The sequence below is a fragment of the Cherax quadricarinatus genome, chromosome 41 (genome assembly GCF_038502225.1).
Source record: "Cherax quadricarinatus isolate ZL_2023a chromosome 41, ASM3850222v1, whole genome shotgun sequence".
In the NCBI taxonomy this organism is placed as follows: Eukaryota; Metazoa; Arthropoda; class Malacostraca; order Decapoda; family Parastacidae; genus Cherax; species Cherax quadricarinatus.
The window spans coordinates 4186768-4205509 of record NC_091332.1 but is presented as its reverse complement, the minus strand read 5'-3'; the positions used below and the strand labels follow the sequence as shown (position 1 = coordinate 4205509).

The window sequence follows — 18742 nt, the reverse complement described above, 5'->3', positions numbered from 1 at the left end:
TCTGAACATGATGGCTCACATCCACCATAGAACACAATCCACACCCTAACCCTCATATACCCTATGGTAATAATCAATATTGTGCACGGTGGTGGATTTAATACACTACCGCTGACACTTCAACCCCCCCCCCCCCACATGCCTAGTAACTGTCTGCCTTCACCACTCATAACCACAATCAGTCATTGATGGTAATTGTTTCGTTTTTATATTTTATTTAAAAAGACATTACAATACATTAAAATAAAAGAATAAAAGAACCCCTTATCGACTCCGCCACAGAAAAAATAAAAAATTTCCGTTTTCTAAATACACACTGCTGGTTCATCTTTGTGCTGACACCAAATATCCCCCATCCCCAATGCTTTTTCTCTCTTTACTCCAATGCTAAATACCAGATTATACATTTCATCAATCAAAAATATATTACAATAAGCGTAAAAATATCAATTATACTTATCATCCGAGTAATAGGTGTACATTGTTATTACGCTGAATTCCATGAAATTTACATAAGAATTAATACATATATTGATAATCCTCACAATCCTTCCCGTCTTCTAAATACAGTGTACATACATTCAATGACATGTCGTTATGATCCAATCATAATTAAATTACACTTCCCCTTTTCCCCAGTGCAAGATAAATGCCACTTGCACTAGACGTCACAACATCTTACATTTGTTCACTTAAACTTATAAAATAAGAACTAAAATAAAACTTATAACAATATATAGATAGTAATTACTTGACAAAGTGAAGGGTACCAACTAAAATGGTAACAGTACACTAGATATTGAAACTCACACTCTAATACACATTCCCATTTTTATGTATTATCATGTTCAACAAGATATATATATTTATTAACAATGTTCCAGAGCAATATCAGACTTTGCCACGCACTAAGTTACATAATATAACTTATGGCTCCTAATAAAACATGTACAGAGCAGTACTACCTCAGTCATTAAAAAACCATCCTGGCAAAAGACACTTCAGAAAGCCACCCCATGCTATCTGTATTAAAAAACACAAACTCACGTTCCCTTTCATGCTCAAGTCCGTACCTGACGTCTAAAGTCATAAAGCCCCTGTCTCTTAACCAAATGTCACCAGTTCACCCCCCTACCCCCCCCCCCTCATTCCTAACGACTTGACACCCATATATTCCACTACCACACACTTTTATTCCACCTTCCATCCTCCACTAATCTCAAAACGGAACAAAAATGCCAGTTTAGGGAGAAACAACCCATTCCAGCTCTAAACTACACCCAACCCTAACATTACACCTACCGTCAGATTACGATAACCCAAGGGAAAACTATTTACCCACACCCTCCCATATAGTAGCCTATTTCTGCAAACTGTACGATACACACTCGCCGCAAGCGTCCGCACCCTACAATCATCCCCCACCTCCCGCATGCACCAAGACACATACAAAAAATCTGCCACTACATACATCACTGCCCTCCGAATGTCCTTGGAAACCCCACCCACATCAAAATGCAAAGCCCTCAAAGTCGAAATGTTTCTCCCCCCTCCCGCCACTATACCCAGGACCCTTGCTAACCATGTCCTTACAACCTCCAAGTTTTCACAAAAATATACAGCATGAAAAGCAGTCTCCTCTTCCCCACAATGCAAACAAGTGCCCGCACCTACATAGCCCATTCTATGTAGCGCTGACCTTGTAGCTAGAATTCCCATAAAGAATCTATAAACCACTTCATGAACTCTTAGCTTTAATCTGATCTTCTGAAAGTCTTCCCAAATGCCCCTCCAATCATACATCGGGTATGTTGCTACTCCCTGTATCACTTTACCCTGCCTACCTGTCCTCCCAAGCCTACTTAACCTTACTTTTTTTTGCATCCCATACTGCCAACAAATTACGCACCATATCTTCACACACCAGTAGTGCCTTCCCCTTCCACCATTTTTGCACATCCTCCATTACCTCTCCCACCCTTCTACCCCTCTCCCCTCCCACCCTCAAGTACCACTGCTTCACATACACTGCCTTCACTCGTGTGTCCAAAGGTATAAGACCCAGCCCACCCTGCCGCACGCCCATCATCACCACCTCCTTCCGTAGCCATGGCTTCCCATAACCCCACACATACCTCAAAACCACCCTCTCCAGTTCCTGAATATCACACGACCTCAGGGGATATACTTCTGCCACTCCCCACATTTTACTGTACACAAGTGTGTTTACTACCACCACCCTCTGCTGCAACGTTACATCCCCAGCCCTCCACCCGCGCATCCTACCCATCGCTCTACTCACAGCTTCCTTGGAATTTATTCTCTGCGCCTCCCCAGCATCCGCCATGTACACAACCCCACATATCTTAATTCTATCCACTGTTCCACCCATACAGTTCCCCCCCTCCCCTACCCATGTGCCTACTTCTAATAACTTTGACTTTGCTCCATTAACCCTTATCCCTGTCGCCCCACCAAAAATCTCTATTATACATCCCACATTCCCCAATCCTATTTCCCCTCCCACCAAAACTGTGGTGTCATCCACATACCGCACAATACCACATCTGCCAGGACCCTCCTCTCCCTGTTCCCACACTCCTTTCTCTATAAGCCTATAAAAAGGGTCCTGCATGCATGCAAAGAGGATTTGAGACAAGGGGCAACCCTGTCGCAAACCCTTCCCCAACTGCACCAGCAACCCTAACTTCCCATTAACCTGTACCCTGGCCCTTGCAGGCATATACAAAGTAGTCACCCAGTGCACAATCTCATCCCCAAAACCCTGTTTTTGTAAAATACTCCACAACATATGTCTATCTACACTGTCATAAGCCTGCTTCCAATCAATCCCCAAGATCCCCCCCCCCTTGTCTACCCTCCACAAAATCCCTAATTCTTCCATGCCCCTCACGCATACTTCGACCTGGAATCCTACATTGTCCTCTATGTAGGACTCAGTCAAGCACCTTTTTCATACGATTACCTAAAACCTTCGCAAAAACTTTATAATCAGTACACATGAGGGAGATTGCCCTAAAAGCACCCAAGGTCTTCCCCCCTCCCTTATAGACCAAAACAACTACCCCCGTGCCCTGCGATTCCCCCAACACTCCCCTTTCCTTCATACAGTTAAACAAGACCAGACATTCCTTCATACAATCCCAATGTGTAATATAGAAATCATTAGGAATTCCATCAACGCCCGGTGCTTTTCCCCTACTCAAGCCCATTACCGCCTCCTCCACCTTCTCCTCACTGATCCTACCCTCTATTACTGCTCTCTCCTCCCCTAAAATACCCCGAATTCCTTCTCCTAGAATCTCTCCCTCCCTCCCTCCCCCTGCTTAAAATTCTCCCTAAACCAATAATCAGCATAATTACTCATTCCATTGTCCTCATCGCTCCTGGGCCATGTGGACAGGCTGTGCAGTAGCAATCAAAATGGCGGACAGACATGGACGCAGGGTAAATACTGTCTGTGTGGAGCTGGTACGTGGTACCCTGAGTAGTTCTACAATGCAGGTGCTTCTGTCAAGTATCATCCGCGATGTGTACAGCATACCGAACGACGAGTTGTAAGGTGTAGCAGTGAATGGAGTGTCCAGGATCTTCATCAAGTTCAAGAGTGCTGGGTTTTACTCCAGCATAGTTGATGCATTCCAAGAAAAGAGGATGACCGTTAATTCTGCAGTGGAGGTCTGCCTACATGACATATCAAGCTATGTAACGTGGGTAAAGGTGAGAAATGTCCCCTTTGAGGCCTTGGAATATGATGATGTGGAGGTATTCCGTAGGTATGGCAAGATCCATTCGGCAGAGTTGGGAGTGTGGAAGGATGGGCCTTATATGGGGCTGCCAGAGGGATCTTTCACCTTGAAGATGACATTGAGACAACCTATACCATCGTACGTTCTGATGGAAGAGTTCAGAACACAGGTTTATGTATACAGTGGACCCCCGGTATTCGATGTTAATCCGTTCCTGAGAGCTCATCGAATACCGATAATATCGAAAACCGAATCAATTTTCCTCATAAGAAATAATGGAAATCAAATTAATCCGTGCAAGACACCCAAAAGTATGAAAAAAAAAAATTTACTACATGAAATATTAAGTTTAATGCAATAGAATAATTACAATAACAATAAAATAATTGACACTTACCTTTAATGAAGATCTGGTGATGATTGATGGGATGGAAGGAGGGGAGAGGTGTTAGTGTTTAGAAGGGGAATCCCCTTCCATTAGGACTTGAGGTAGCAAGTCCATTTCCAGGGTTACTTCCCTTCTTCTTTTAATGCCACTAGGACCAGCTTGAGAGTCACTGGACCTCTGTCGCACAACAAATCTGTCCATAGAGCTCTGTACCTCCTGTTCCTTTACGATTTGTCTAAAATGGGCCACAACATTGTCATTGTAATAGTCACCAGCACGGCTTGCAATAGCTGTGTTAGGGTGATTTTCATCCATAAAGGTTTGCACTTCAACCCACTCTGCACACATTTCCTTAATTTTTGAAGTAGGCACAATGGATTCCACAACTGGCATAGGCTTCTCAGGGTTAGCCCCAAACCCTTCAAAATCTTTCTTAATTTCCATACTAATTCTCACCCTTTTTTACCACAGGGTTGGCACTAGAAGCTTTCTTGGGGCCCATGGTGACTTATTTTGCAGAAACAAGCACAAAACACAGTGATAATATGGAATGTACTGAATGTATCCTTAGATGCGCGCACACTGGCTGGCTTGTAAACACTGGCACACACAGGGCAGTTCAGGCCACACGTGGACAGGTCTCGTACGAATCATATCGAATACTGGGTTTTCAATCGAATACCGAGGAAAATTTTTTGTGATATAATGCATCGAATACCGGATTTATCGAATACCGATGCCATCGAATACCGGGGGGCCACTGTATTATGCAGGACAACGTAGGCTGTGTGGGTCTTATGACCATATGGCGGCCCAATGTCATCAAAGGCAGGGACGGAGGGAACAGGCGCCACCAACTGTGGAACGACAGCTGGGCTCCTTGGCACCTGGGACAGGTGAAGCTGCAAGCCAGGCGACTGGAAGTTGGAGTGAAGAAGTAGACAGAGCAGAGTTGGAGTTGGGAGCATGCGCCACGTTACCTGTGGGAACTGTGTCTGAGCGACCATCTACGGGTGCGATTGTTGACAGAAGTGACTTACAACAGGATGGTCTGTTGGACAAGGTCTTGAAAGACTTCTTGGGGGAGGTGGAAGACAGTCAGGAAGGGGAGAAGGATGGGAGGGCATTGGAGGGGGTAGCAGCTGCACAGGAGTGTGAGGACACCTTGTGCAACGAGAGTAAGCAGCACACGGTAGTGGTTGAGGTGCACCAGGAGGACATGGATGCTGAGGCAACGTGTGGAGGTGGCACACGTAAGCAAGCAGCTGGGACGTCTGATATGGAAGATGTCTTAACACCAGGGCAGAGATCTGGAAAGAAACCTTGGAAAACCGTGCTAGATCTCCCGGGGAATGGTGGCACCGGTTCTGTGGTGCTGCAAGGGTTGAAGGAAAAGGGGGGGATCAGAGGTCTGGATAGACCAAGTGACAAACGTGGCTATAGTCAACAGCCACGTCTTTCGAGCAACCTTCAAAAGCGGCGGGGGAAGCCGCCTTTATTGTAATAATTCAAGGTGGTCACCATTAATGTTAACGGCCTGAGAGCTGAGATTAAGAGAGTGTGGATGGAATGGTTTTTGAGGAGATTTGATTTAGATATATGTTTCATACAGGAGCATAATTACAAGTTTGGATGTGAGTTGCGTTTGAAGGGATGTAAGTTATATGTGAGTGGATCGGTGAGGTTAAAAGGGTGGGTTGCTGTGGCTGTGAAGGAAACCAGTCCCTTACGTGTGTTGGGGTGGGAGGAGGGTGGGGGTGGAAGGGTGGTGCGGGTAGAGGGAGAGTGGGGTGAGACAAGGGTTTGTTTTATAGGAATATACATACCGGCGGATGGAAATGCAACAGTTAAGGTAACTTTCGTGAGGGTTGTTTTGCTTTTTTATTTGAGGGGATTGCCTTTAGTTACCGTGATAGGAGGAGATTGGAATTGTGTCATACGACAGGGTGATGTGGAACCGAGGGGGTCGGGGTGTGTGTTGGGGTTTTTACGCAATGTGTTGGGGGATGTGGGAGTTTTAGATGCAGTGGGGAGTGGTGGTTGGAGGGTTGAGTATACATTTGTACAAAGAGGTTATGCTGCATGACTGGATAGGCTCTATGCTACGGAGGCAATACGCGTTCTGGGAGTTAGGACCTTCAATGTGGGGTTTTCTGACCACAGGGTGGTTATTGCGGATCTTGATTGGGAGGGTATGGTTAGGATACACACTGGTTATTGGAAATTAAATGCGAGACTTGTGAAGGGGGAGGGGGTGTGTGAGGCTTTTGGGGATTGGTGGCACTCTTTTTGGGGATCAAGGGATGTGGGGTCGTGTGTCTTGGAATGGTGGGAGAAGCGAGCTAAGCCGGGTATTGCTGGATTCTCTAAAAATAGGGGACGGGAAGAGGCCAGGTGGAGGTATGGGTTACAGAATTATTTGGAATGTCAGCTGAACGAGTGTTATGAGGAGGAAATGGGGAGGCAGTATGGGACCGTGGAGCAACTTCGAGGTAGACTGGTGGAGGTACACAATGACAGATTTGATGCTGTGCGAGTGAGGGCAGGATTGGAGGCTGTATTGTAGGGGGATAAACCTTCGGGAAGTGTTTTAAGACGTTTTCGGGTAAGGCAGAAGGAGTCAGCTATATTGCAATTAGAGGTGAGCGAGGATATGGGTGGATATCATAAGGGTCAGGTGCTTACTACTACAGAAGGCATGAGTAATTATACTGATTGCTGGTTTCGAGAGAAATGGAGAAAGGGGGGGGAGGGCGATGCTTTTGAGGAAGTGTTGGAGGGGGGGTGTGGGTTAGGGCAGAAAGAAGTGGAGGGGATGGAGATAGGAGGAGCAATTAGTGTGGGGGAAGTTGAGGAGGCAGTGTTTAACATGAGTACTGGAAAAGCACCAGGCATCGATGGGATTTCAAATGATTTTTGCAGAGTTCATTGGGAGCATATTAACCCTTAAACGGTCCAAACGTATATGTACGTTCATGCGCATAGCGCCCCAAACGTATATATACGTTTTCTTTGTCATTCATTCAACATTGCCACAATAAGCCTGAGTCACCTAGACATGAGAGAATGGGTGTGCGCACTCACTATGCGCCATATTAAAATAATTGGGGGTGCCTGGGTACCATATGCTCTTTTTTTCTTTTAAAAGAAAAGATTTTTTTTCCTCAAAAAATTTGGGGCGCTACGCGAGTGAATGTATATATACGTTTGGACCGTTTAAGGGTTAAGACTTGTCTGGTGGAGATGATGAATTGTATGCTGTGGGAGGGCAAGCTAAGTCAGACACAAAGTATTGGAGTGATTGTATTGGTTCGCAAAAAGCAAGTGGGAAGTGTTTTAAGTGTGTATAGAGCTATTTCACTAATGTGTTCTGACTACAAGATTTTTGCAAAGATATTAGGTAATAGGATGAAGAAGGTAATTGGTGGGGTTGTACATAGGGGTCAGATGGGTATACCGGGACGAAGTATGAGAGTTGGGCATGGGCGCATAAGGGACTTTTTGGAGGGTTGCGAGGGGGAAGGACTTTTGGGTATTGATTGGGAGAATGCATATGACTGTGTGAATAGAAAATTTTTGAGGGCTTGTTTGTTGCGTCTGGGGTTTGGACTGGGAGTGGCGTGGTGGGTAGATACGCTATACTCATCAGCTATGGTAAGGGTCCAAGTTAATGGCAGATTGGGAAGGCTGGTTAAAATGGAGAGGGGATTACGGCAGGGATTCCCTCTTTCACAAATTCTGTTTGCGTGTATGCAACATCCGTTCTATGGGCTCGTTGAGGGGGTGGGAGCATTAAATGGGGAGAGGGAAGGGCGCTTAGGCATTGTGGGGTATGTGGATGATACCACTATCCTGATAGAAGGGGTGGAGGGATTGCGTACGGTGGGGAGGATGTTGGGGATTTTTGGGGAGGCGTCTGGCATGAGAGTTAATAGGGCGAAATCGTGTTTACTGGAGGTGGGTGCTTGGGTGGGGGGGGCTTGGGGTTGGAGTTTGGGTGGGCAGTGGTGGATAATTTGAAGATTTGTGGAGTTTTATACATGGCAAATGCGCAGGAGGCTAGGCAGGTAAATTCAGAGGGGGTAGTGGAGAAAGTAGTGAGTAGATTAGGGGGTTTATGGGCGGGAGATGTCACATTACAGCAGAGGGCGGTAATAGTTAATTCGCTGGTTTACAGTAAGGTTTGGGGTATAACGGAAGTGTATCCTTTGAGAACACAGGACGTACAAGAAATAGAGACGAGCTGTATGTTATGTTTGGGGTTTTGGGAGGGCATGGCTGAGCAACGAAGTGGTGATGTCGAATGTGCGCAGAGGGGGAGTGGGTCTTTTAGCATTGGGGCCGAGGGTGAAAGCCATATATGTAAAACAGTCATTCGTCAGGGCTGGAGGGGAAAGAGGGGTAAGAGTGGGGAAGGTGATGGGGGATGTGCAGAGATGGTGGGGAGGTAAAGAGTTAATTGAATGTGAGGATTTGCTGAGGGTTTTGTTATTGGCTAAAGGTGTTGAGCGACTTAAAGTGGGGCATTTGGTATCGTTGAGTGGGAGGACGGAAATCTTGCAGGGCGTATCGGTCTATCCATTGTATGATTGGGGGACAATATGGGAAGACTTCCGGAGGCTCAGGTTAATGCCTAGGGTACATGAGTTGGTATACAGATTCATGATGGGGATCCTAGCTTCAAAAGCAGTTTTGAGTTTAATGGGTTTGGTGAGGGAACCATCCTGCAGTCAGTGTGGTGAGCTGGAAACGGCATTTCATGCGGTTTATTTTTGTGAAGAATTGAGGGAGGTATGGATGTGGTTGGCGAGGGTTTTTTGTCTGCTAGGTGGGGGTAATGTAGAGACCCTGCGAGCTTTAACATTAGAGGTAAAAGGGGTATCATGGGAGGTAAAAAGGGCGATTATGTATGTGGTAGTGGATTTTCTGTATATTTCCTGGGGAATGAGAGATGCTGGGGGGTAGGATTAGAATTAAGGCAATTGCAGCGTGTATATACAGGACTGCTGGTAGGAACAAACTTATTTATGGGAGTCAGTGGGGAGCTTGTTTTCCAGAGAACTACAGAGAGCTCACAGTCAGTCGTCTCCTGCAATTGGTACAGTGATAACCATGTAGGGGACTGGTTTTCTTTGGTAGTCGGGTTTTCAGTGGTGGTGGCATGTATGGGCATGGTTTTAGCGAATGACATGGGTGGATGGTATGTAGTGTAATGGATTATGGTTGGGTGGTAACTAGTCTGATTCTGGTTGCTGTTGCAGGAATAGAACAAGTAAAACTGTGTGCAAGTGTGAAGTGCTTTGGGTATGGAGGTGAATGTGTGTGAATGTAGTGTGAGTGTGTGAAAGTAATGTTCTTTAAGATAAAAAAAAAAATCTTCACAAGTGTTGGAAATATAAACTTAACATATTGTCTTATGTATGATTTTAAATAACATATAAATTAAAATTCTTCAGTGTTAGGCGACACTTTGTTAAATATCTAATTTAGTATTGATAGCTCTGGTATAAATACCGTCATTATTATGTAATGTGTAATGTATGCCGTAAGTGGCAATATTATGGTTAGGAAGCCTTGAGTGGAAAGCATTTAAGGGATGATCAAGGTGGTGTTTAGTGGTGAATTGTATATAACAGACAAAAGTGATGTAAGATGGTTGTGTTAGAAGGTTCATAGGACCTCGTGTATTATCATTCTGTGAGAGTTACGATACAAGGGAAATTTAGTCCAGGTATAAGGATGCATGTTTGCATGGTAATTATATTATTTGTGTATTGATGTTTTGTAATATTATTTTGTCATAATGTTTTAAGTATTATAAAATATGTTCCTAAACATATATTCTATAGGTCTAGCTATGTGATTATATAATATCTATTATGGTGGAGGAGATAGGGTATATATGATTTATTATAGCATGTCTTTTAGTGCACTTTTGTAGTAGGATGACATATGTGGGCCACAAAGCTCTTATCTGATTTTTATTTATGCCTAGGTGGCTCGAAGTGTATATAGCGACCGTCGGAATGTTGCGCAATTCATATGGTGTACTGTGCTTATGAATTCTATTTTGGATACCTGTTTGTTAAGGGATAGTGGTTTTCTATATATTTATTTTTTATGTTGTAATATTACGTTTTAAATAAAATATAAAAAAAATTACTCATTCCATCGTTGGTACTAAGTACCTGCCCCACCCTATATCCCCCCACCCCTTTACACACCTCTAATTCCATAATCGTGGTCATCTGTTGCCTATTCTTAAATCTCCTCAAAACACATCCTGACGGTTTGTCACCCCATAGAACCTCCTCTAAACCTTCCCTCACACGTATCGCATCAAAACGAGAATTTTGTATATCCCTCAATCTTCCCCTTAAAACCTCTATTTCTCCATGTCTAGCCCCCCTCCCCCTTCATAACAATCATTGAGCTGCCCCTCAAAATATTTCTGTAAACCAAACCTCCACCTCGCCTCATCCCGTCCTCTATGCTGATAATACTCCTTAATCTGCAATTTTGCATGCTTCTCCCACCATTCCAATACATCCTCCTCTTTGTTGTGAACCTCCCAGAGTTGCCTCCACCATTCCCTAAAAAACAACCCCTCCCCCTCCCCCTGAAGTAGCCTCACATTCATTTTCCAATAGCCCACATACCTACAAACCATCCCTTCCCATGCCACCTCTGCCAAAACAGCACGATGGTCTGAAAAACCTAAATCTATCGTCATTACACGTTCTGCTGTTATATCTCGAGTTATACACGGTCCAACCTGGCAGCATAACCCCTCCGCATAAACATGTGCTCTACTCTCCACCCATCGCTCCTGACTATGTCATAAACCCCTGCATCCCTCAAATCCCTCAATGCCCCAAGCACACACCCTGCCCCTCTCGGCTCCACATCCTTATTCCTGATTACACAGTTCCAATCCCCGCCTATTATAGAAACCATGGGCAAACCCCGCATGTAGAAAAGCAAAACCTCCCTTACAAAATTCACCTTTACCCATATGTTACTATCAGCCGGCATATATATCCCCAGAAAACATACTCTAATCTCACCCCCATATCCCCTCCCCCTCCCCCTCCCCCCCCTCCCCTCCCCCCCCTCTTCCCACATGAGCACATGGAATGGGCTGGACTCCCTCACTACCACTGCCACCCCACCCTTTAATTTCCCTGAATACCAGCATACATCCTAAAACCGTTCAGCCTCAACTCTCTGCCACACTTAAAATTGTGTTCTTGAATAAAACACACATCAATGTTAAAACGCCGCAAAACATCCTCCAACCATACTCGTTTACCGTCAGCTCTAAGGCCATTCACGTTTATAGTTAGACACTTAAAGATTCAGAAAGGGTGGCTTTCCTCTATGTCTCTGTGTCCTGTCTGTTACACTTTTTGCTGCTTCTGTCTTTTCCCGTGCACTCTTGCCCGCCTGAACCCCCTCCCCCCCTGTGCACTACCCTGCCCCTTCTTAATCACTCCCGCCCATGTCTTCTTCCCTGAACGCTGAGCTGGTGTTATAATATCCTCATCCGACGAGCCTCCAGCTCTCTTTCTAGATGTACCCTCAAACTCCATATCAGTATTTCCACTCCCCTTGTGCACCTCAGCTTCCACCTGTAGCAACTGCAACATGCCAGACTCTGACCCCTGAGGCCCTGGAATCTGCTCAATCAGGTCCTTCTCAACCATCAGAATTCTCCCGTCTGTAGATGGGTTCTCCTCTGCAGGCACGTCCAGGAAAGATTTAATCATCTCCTGTAGGGGTGCAGATGACTCCTGTAGGTCACCGGCCTCTCCACCCCCACAGGCTGCTGCTCAACACCCGGGTCTGTCTGTGGGGGAGCATCCGAAGCCACTGGTAGCGTCACACAATTCTCCTCCACGCCCTCCACTTCGTCCGCCCAATTACCTTTGCCTACTGCACTCATAGTCTTCGGCAAAGGTGCCGCCAGAGACTCTGTGACTACTTGCCGTTCCAAAGGCCGCGGCGCTGCTGCTTTACCACACCCAGCCGCCATGTGGTCAAAAGCGCCACACAGGCGACACGCCTTGCGTTGTCCCGCGTAGGTCACATACATCTGTGTCCTAAAATCCTCCAGGACAACATACGAGGGAATAGGTCTTCTCGATGTCATCTTGACGGTGTAAGATCCAGCAGGCAACCCTGCATAGATTCCATCTGTCCATCGGCCTAAAGTTATAGCATGCACCTCACCATATCGTTGAAAAGTCTCTCTGATATCCACATCGTCTGCCTCAAAAGGAGCGTTGCGGATCCTCACCCAGGTGTAGTATTTTGAGGCATCCCACAGGCGTACCTCCAGGCCAGATGATACGGCGATGCTCTTCTCCTGGTACTGAGTCACCGTCCTTTCATACGCCTCCACTGTGCAGAACTTTATGAAGATTCTTGAAGAACCATTAAGCGCTATTCCATGTAGTTCTTCATTGTCAATGCCAAACTTGTCCCGTATAATCGTTGGTAATAAAACAGAGGCATTCGTCAGATAAATTGTCCCTTTAACCCTTTGAGGGTTTTGGTCGTACTAGTACGTCTTACGCGTAGGGGTTTTTGACGTACTAGTACTCATAAATTCTAGCGGCCTCAAATCTAGTGGGAGAAAGCTGGTAGGCCTTCATATGAAAGAATGGGTCTATGTGGTCAGTGTGCACAGTCTAAAAAAAATCCTGCAGCACACAGTGCATAATGAGAAAAAAAAAACTTTGACCATTTTTTTGGAATAAATCAGCGACTTTGCAGTGTATTTTCGTATGGTATTTATTGTTGTATTCTAGTTTTCTTGGTCTCATTTTATAGAATGGAAGACATATTACAGAAATTGAGATGATTTTGACTGGTTTTACAATGAAAGGTGCCTTGAAATTGAGCTCAAAGTAGCAGAAATGTTCGATTTTTACCAAACTTCAAAAGTAAACAAATCGTGCCAAGCGTGCAATACACGTCAACTGGTGAGTCTAATATTCTTTCACAAGTGCACCAATAATATTTATACCATTTTTTACACTAAAACAGTAGTCTGCATAACAGTAAATCTTATATTTTTTGTGAGAATAAAAATTCAAAGTGGAAAGCAAAAGAATATAAGAGGGGCCTTGAGACGTGACTAATGACTAGAGGAAATGTCATTTTAGTGCCAGGAATGTCTTTCTTGTTTATTCTGGACCCTATTCGGAAATTGGCATCTTTTGAAATTTGTGTGAAATTGGCAAAATTGCTAAATTCTGACCACTGTACTGGATAGTTGAATTTCATAAATGGGTGGTTTCTTGCACCCATTCGATAGAAAAAATGGAGTTCTAGCGAAATATTCATGTTTTATGTCGACTAGTACAGTGAAATTGGCCGAAAATGGGGCTCAAAGTGGGCAAAATCGCCGATGCGTAAACATCGCCGAGACCGCTAACTTTGCGAGAGCATAATTCCGTAAGTTTTCTATCAAATTTCAAACTTTTGGTGTCTTTATGATCGGGAAAAGATTCTCTATCTTTTCATAAGAGAAAATAATTTTTTTTTTTTTTAAATTTGGCCGACCCTGAGAACGAGTTTCGGAGAGGGCCTGTCGACCCTCAAAGGGTTAACAAGGTTTCTCCTCCTGCGGTAGCTGGCAGCCATCTTGGTGAAAACAGGAAGTTGCGCAACAGAGAAAGCAGGAGCTTTTCGCACAGCGCGTCCACACGGCCCGAGAGCGATGAGGACAATATAGACGAATTAGAAGTGGAGCAAGTGAACAACCTCAGAATTCCTATACAGCCTCTCCTCACTTAAGTGACATACTCGTTTACTGACAACTTGAACTTATGACAGGCTCTCTGACCAGTATGCATACCTAAATAATGTATATTATAGCTGATTTTCTCTGTTCTGTTTATTATAATATACATACAGTACACTACTGTATAAACATTTAAAAATATACTAAGTGTTATAAATGGTGCAAAGGTGACATTAGAATAATATCAAAGATGGTTGACACAAACCCACTACCATTATAGTATGCTCCTTGCTTAGCGATGAATTCATTTACCAACGTGATCGTAGGAACTGAACTACATTGTTAAGTTAGGAGAGGCTGTATTTGGTTGGCGAGATAATAAGACAATGCCATTCTTTTGCCTTGGTATCCATTCAGAAAAATTATTTTTGGTGTGAGTTTATGTTAATCTATTTAGTGATATTCCTTTCAGCTTAAATAAAAAATTTATTCATTTATAGGGTTCCCAGTAGTGTGTGATGACGACTCGGCGGAGGCGTGCGGGGTCTGAGTCGTATGTGGAGGAGTTGACTGTGCCTGGGCCTGCAGGAACTCTGAGCCCTCACCAGCAGCACGCCCAGCCCAGCCAGTCACAGTACAACGGGTATCCCCAGGTGGGCTTTTTTGTACTTTAACAACTACAGAGTTCCCAAGGATGCATTGAGTTAGCCTCTGTCTTCCCAGTCATCCTGCAAGTTTTCTTTTAAGTAGTATACTCTAAATTACCAAGTGTTGGTGTTAGAAATTCATCTTAATATTAATATCCTTGTAATAAGAAGGTATACATAATATTCAAACGTCTAATTTTTTCCCTTGTCAGACATACAGTTGCTTATTTATATATTTAGTCAAGTTTCATACACAGGTGTTTCTAATATTGTGCCGCATATGCTTCTCACACTTTAGTATTTTATTTACATATAGATATATTTTGTTCTAAGTACACCTACCATCCGACTTACGACCGAGTTCGGTTCCGAGAAACCGGTCGTAAATCAAAATGGTTGTAAGTCGAACTTTACTACTGAATATCAACAAAACATTTTTGTAATTACTTTATTTTATTGTTTTATTTTGGTATTTCATGTTTTACTTTACTTTTTATGTTGTTAGTACTGTATTTTATACTGTAAGGTTTAGGATAAACATTGTGTACAATACAAATAGTTGTTTATTTCCCAGAAATTTGGCATAAAAAACATGGTCGTAAGTCGAGCAGGTCGTAAGTCGGATGGTAGGTGTACATCATACGAGGTGCTATCGAAGAGGTCCTTGACTGCCGTGAAGAAAAGTGTATAGGCTTACCTACTAGCCTATTTGAAGCTGTCTCCCTCAAAGTTCTCCTTGGGAGGCTATACACTGATTCCAGTGCCTCTGCCACTTCTTGAAACATTTCTGGACTTCTTTCCTAACATTGTCTGATGCAGCGTGTGGTTCTGCTTTAATTTCCATGTTGTTAAAATGCCGAATTTATTTTTAGAAAGAGAAAGAAGTTACAGAGGAAGGAAGGGCTAGAGCTGAGGAGTAGGGAGGGTGGGAGACAATCACCATGTTGTTTTTGGCCAGAAACGATGGTCTTTCTGGTCTTGAGTCAGCAAGTCAAATATCGCAGTCACTCGCCTCTTGTTCAGATTTTCAGTCAAAATGCTTTGACAAGATCCATAAGAAATTCCCATAGCATTTGCAGTGTCCTGGATACTCTAACAACGATCTTCATGAATAGCCTTCATTTTTCAATTTGAACATCTTTTTTGACACTGACGGACGACCAGACCATTCATCACTCTCAGCTGACATTCGTCCTGCTTGGAATCAAGAAAACATTCAAAACATTGTGTCCAATCCATTGCTTCATTGCCAAGTGCTTCCTAAGGCATTTAGTGAGTTTAACTCGTCATTTTACTGAATTTGAAACATAATTTTACACACACTCCTGTTCTTTCTTATAGAGTTTCCATTCTGATTATCAAATGGTGTACAATACCGACAGGTTGGTAGATAAGACATAGGCATCATTAAGGCAACTTTATTCCGAAACGTTTCGCCTACACAGTAGGCTTCTTCAGTCGAGTACAGAAAGTAGGCAGGAGCAGTAGAGATGAGAAGATGATGTAATCAGTCCATCACCCTTGAAGTCGTAGATTTGAGGTTCTCCAGGCTGAGGGACTGACAGCCTCAAATCTACGACTTCAAGGGTGATGGACTGATTACATCGTCTTCTCATCTCTACTGCTCCTGCCTACTTTCTGTACTCAACTGAAGAAGCCTACTGTGTGGGTGAAACGTTTTGGAATAAAGTTGCCTTAATGTTGCCTATGTGTCTTATCTACCAAAGATTCCATTCTGTTACACACAAGATCGCAACAATTCACTAACAGCATGACAACAAATGCCTATCTAACCTCAGTAGAATGACTAACTGCACTGAAACTTGCCATGCTACTTCACAAAGGAGTGTACTATGCAGTGTGATTATGCCACCATGATATTCCTACCAGAAGTGGGCAAAAATTCGAGTCTAGAACCTTTTCGAAAGCCCCTAATATTTTCCCTGTAAATTACAATGTGCATTGTAAAATATTGTAAAGTACTTTAATTTTTACCCATTATGGAATATGGGGAGGGGTTAGCCACCCAGGATATCCCAAGAAAGTCAGTGCGTCATTGAGAACTATCTGTCTGATTGCCATTGGAGTCCTTCAGTCTTGTTCCCCCCAGGATGCAACCCACACTAGTTGGCAAACCCCCAGGTACCTACTTACCTACTAGGAGAACAGGGACAGTAGGTGTAAGGAAACGTGCCCATTGTTTTCACCTGGCCTGGGATCAAAGCACGGACACTCAGTGTGCAAGGCGAGAGCGTTGCCTAATTTTTTGATATTTATTTTATTATCACACTGGCCGATTCCCACCAAGGCAGGGTGGCCCGAAAAAGAAAAACTTTCACCATCATTCACTCCATCACTGTCTTGCCAGAAGGGTGCTTTACACTACAGTTTTTAAACTGCAACATTAACACCCCTCCTTCAGAGTGCAGGCACTGTACTTCCTATCTCCAGGACTCAAGTCCGGCCTGCCGGTTTCCCTGAACCCCTTCATAAATGTTACTTTGCTCACACTCCAACAGCACATCAAGTATTAAAAACCATTTGTCTCCATTCACTCCTATCAAACACGCTCACGCATGCCTGCTGGAAGTCCAAGCCCCTCGCACACAAAACCTCCTTTACCCCCTCCCTCCAACCTTTCCTAGGCCGACCCCTACCCCGCCTTCCTTCCACTACAGACTGATACACTCTTGAAGTCACTCTGTTTCGCTCCATTCTCTCTACATGTCTGAACCACCTCAACAACCCTTCCTCAGCCCTCTGGACAACAGTTTTGGTAATCCCGCACCTCCTCCTAACTTCCAAACTACGAATTCTCTGCATTATATTCACACCACACATTGCCCTCAGACATGACATCTCCACTTCCTCCAGCCTTCTCCTCGCTGCAACATTCATCACCCATGCTTCACACCCATATAAGAGCGTTGGTAAAACTATACTCTCATACATTCCCCTCTTTGCCTCCAAGGACAAAGTTCTTTGTCTCCACAGACTCCTAAGTGCACCACTCACCCTTTTTCCCTCATCAGTTCTATGATTCACCTCATCTTTCATAGACCCATCCGCTGACACGTCCACTCCCAAATATCTGAATACATTCACCTCCTCCATACTCTCTCCCTCCAATCTGATATCCAATCTTTCATCACCTAATCTTTTTGTTATCCTCATAACCTTACTCTTTCCTGTATTCACTTTTAATTTTCTTCTTTTGCACACCCTACCAAATTCATCCACCAATCTCTGCAACTTCTCTTCAGAATCTCCCAAGAGCACAGTGTCATCAGCAAAGAGCAACTGTGACAACTCCCACCTTGTGTGATTCTTTATCTTTTAACTCCACGCCTCTTGCCAAGACCCTCGCATTTACTTCTCTTACAACCCCATCTATAAATATATTAAACAACCACTGTGACATCACACATCCTTGTCTAAGGCCTACTTTTACTGGGAAATAATTTCCCTCTTTCCTACATACTCTAACTTGAGCCTCACTATCCTCGTAAAAGCTCTTCACTGCTTTCAGTAACCTACCTCCTACACCATACATCTGCCACATTGCCCCCCTATCCACCCTGTCATACGCCTTTTCCAAATCCATAAATGCCACAAAGACCTCTTTAGCCTTATCTAAATACTGTTCACTTATATGTTTCACTGTAAACACCTGGTCCACACACCCCCTACCTTTCCTAAAGCCTCCTTGTTCATCTGCTATCCTATTCTCAGTCTTACTTTTAATTCTTTCAATAATAACTCTACCATACACTTTACCAGGTATACTCAACAGACTTATCCCCCTATAATTTTTGCACTCTCTTTTGTCCCCTTTGCCTTTATACAAAGGAACTATGCATGCTCTGCCAATCCCTAGGTACCTTACCCTCTTCCATACATTTATTAAATAATTGCACCAACCACTTCAAAACTATATCCCCACCTGCTTTTAACATTTCTATCTTTATCCTATCATTCCCGGCTGCCGTACCCCCTTTCATTTTACCTACTGCCTCACGAACTTCCCCCACACTCACAACTGGCTCTTCCTCACTCCTACAAGATGTTATTCCTTCTTGCCCTATACACAAAATCACAGCTTCCCTATCTTCATCAACATTTAACAATTCCTCAAAATATTCCCTCCATCTTCCCAATACCTCTAACTCTCCATTTAATAACTCTC

General features: G+C 43.9%; 1 protein-coding gene across 4 annotated transcripts in view; it reads left to right on the top strand.

Annotated features, from left to right (window-relative positions):
• The window catches only part of Syx5 (syntaxin 5), a 61776-nt gene that overhangs the window by 8987 nt on the left and 34047 nt on the right, over window positions 1–18742 (top strand). For 3 of the 4 annotated variants that reach the window (XM_070092908.1, XM_070092909.1, XM_070092911.1), the window contains exon 2: window positions 14410–14562. In XM_070092908.1, coding sequence (XP_069949009.1) covers window positions 14428–14562 — 135 coding nt within the window. In that variant the 5' untranslated portion in view covers window positions 14410–14427. Of the gene's footprint in view, window positions 1–3424; window positions 3742–14409; window positions 14563–18742 lie in introns of those variants that run through there. The other variant, XM_070092910.1, reaches the window with a different exon arrangement.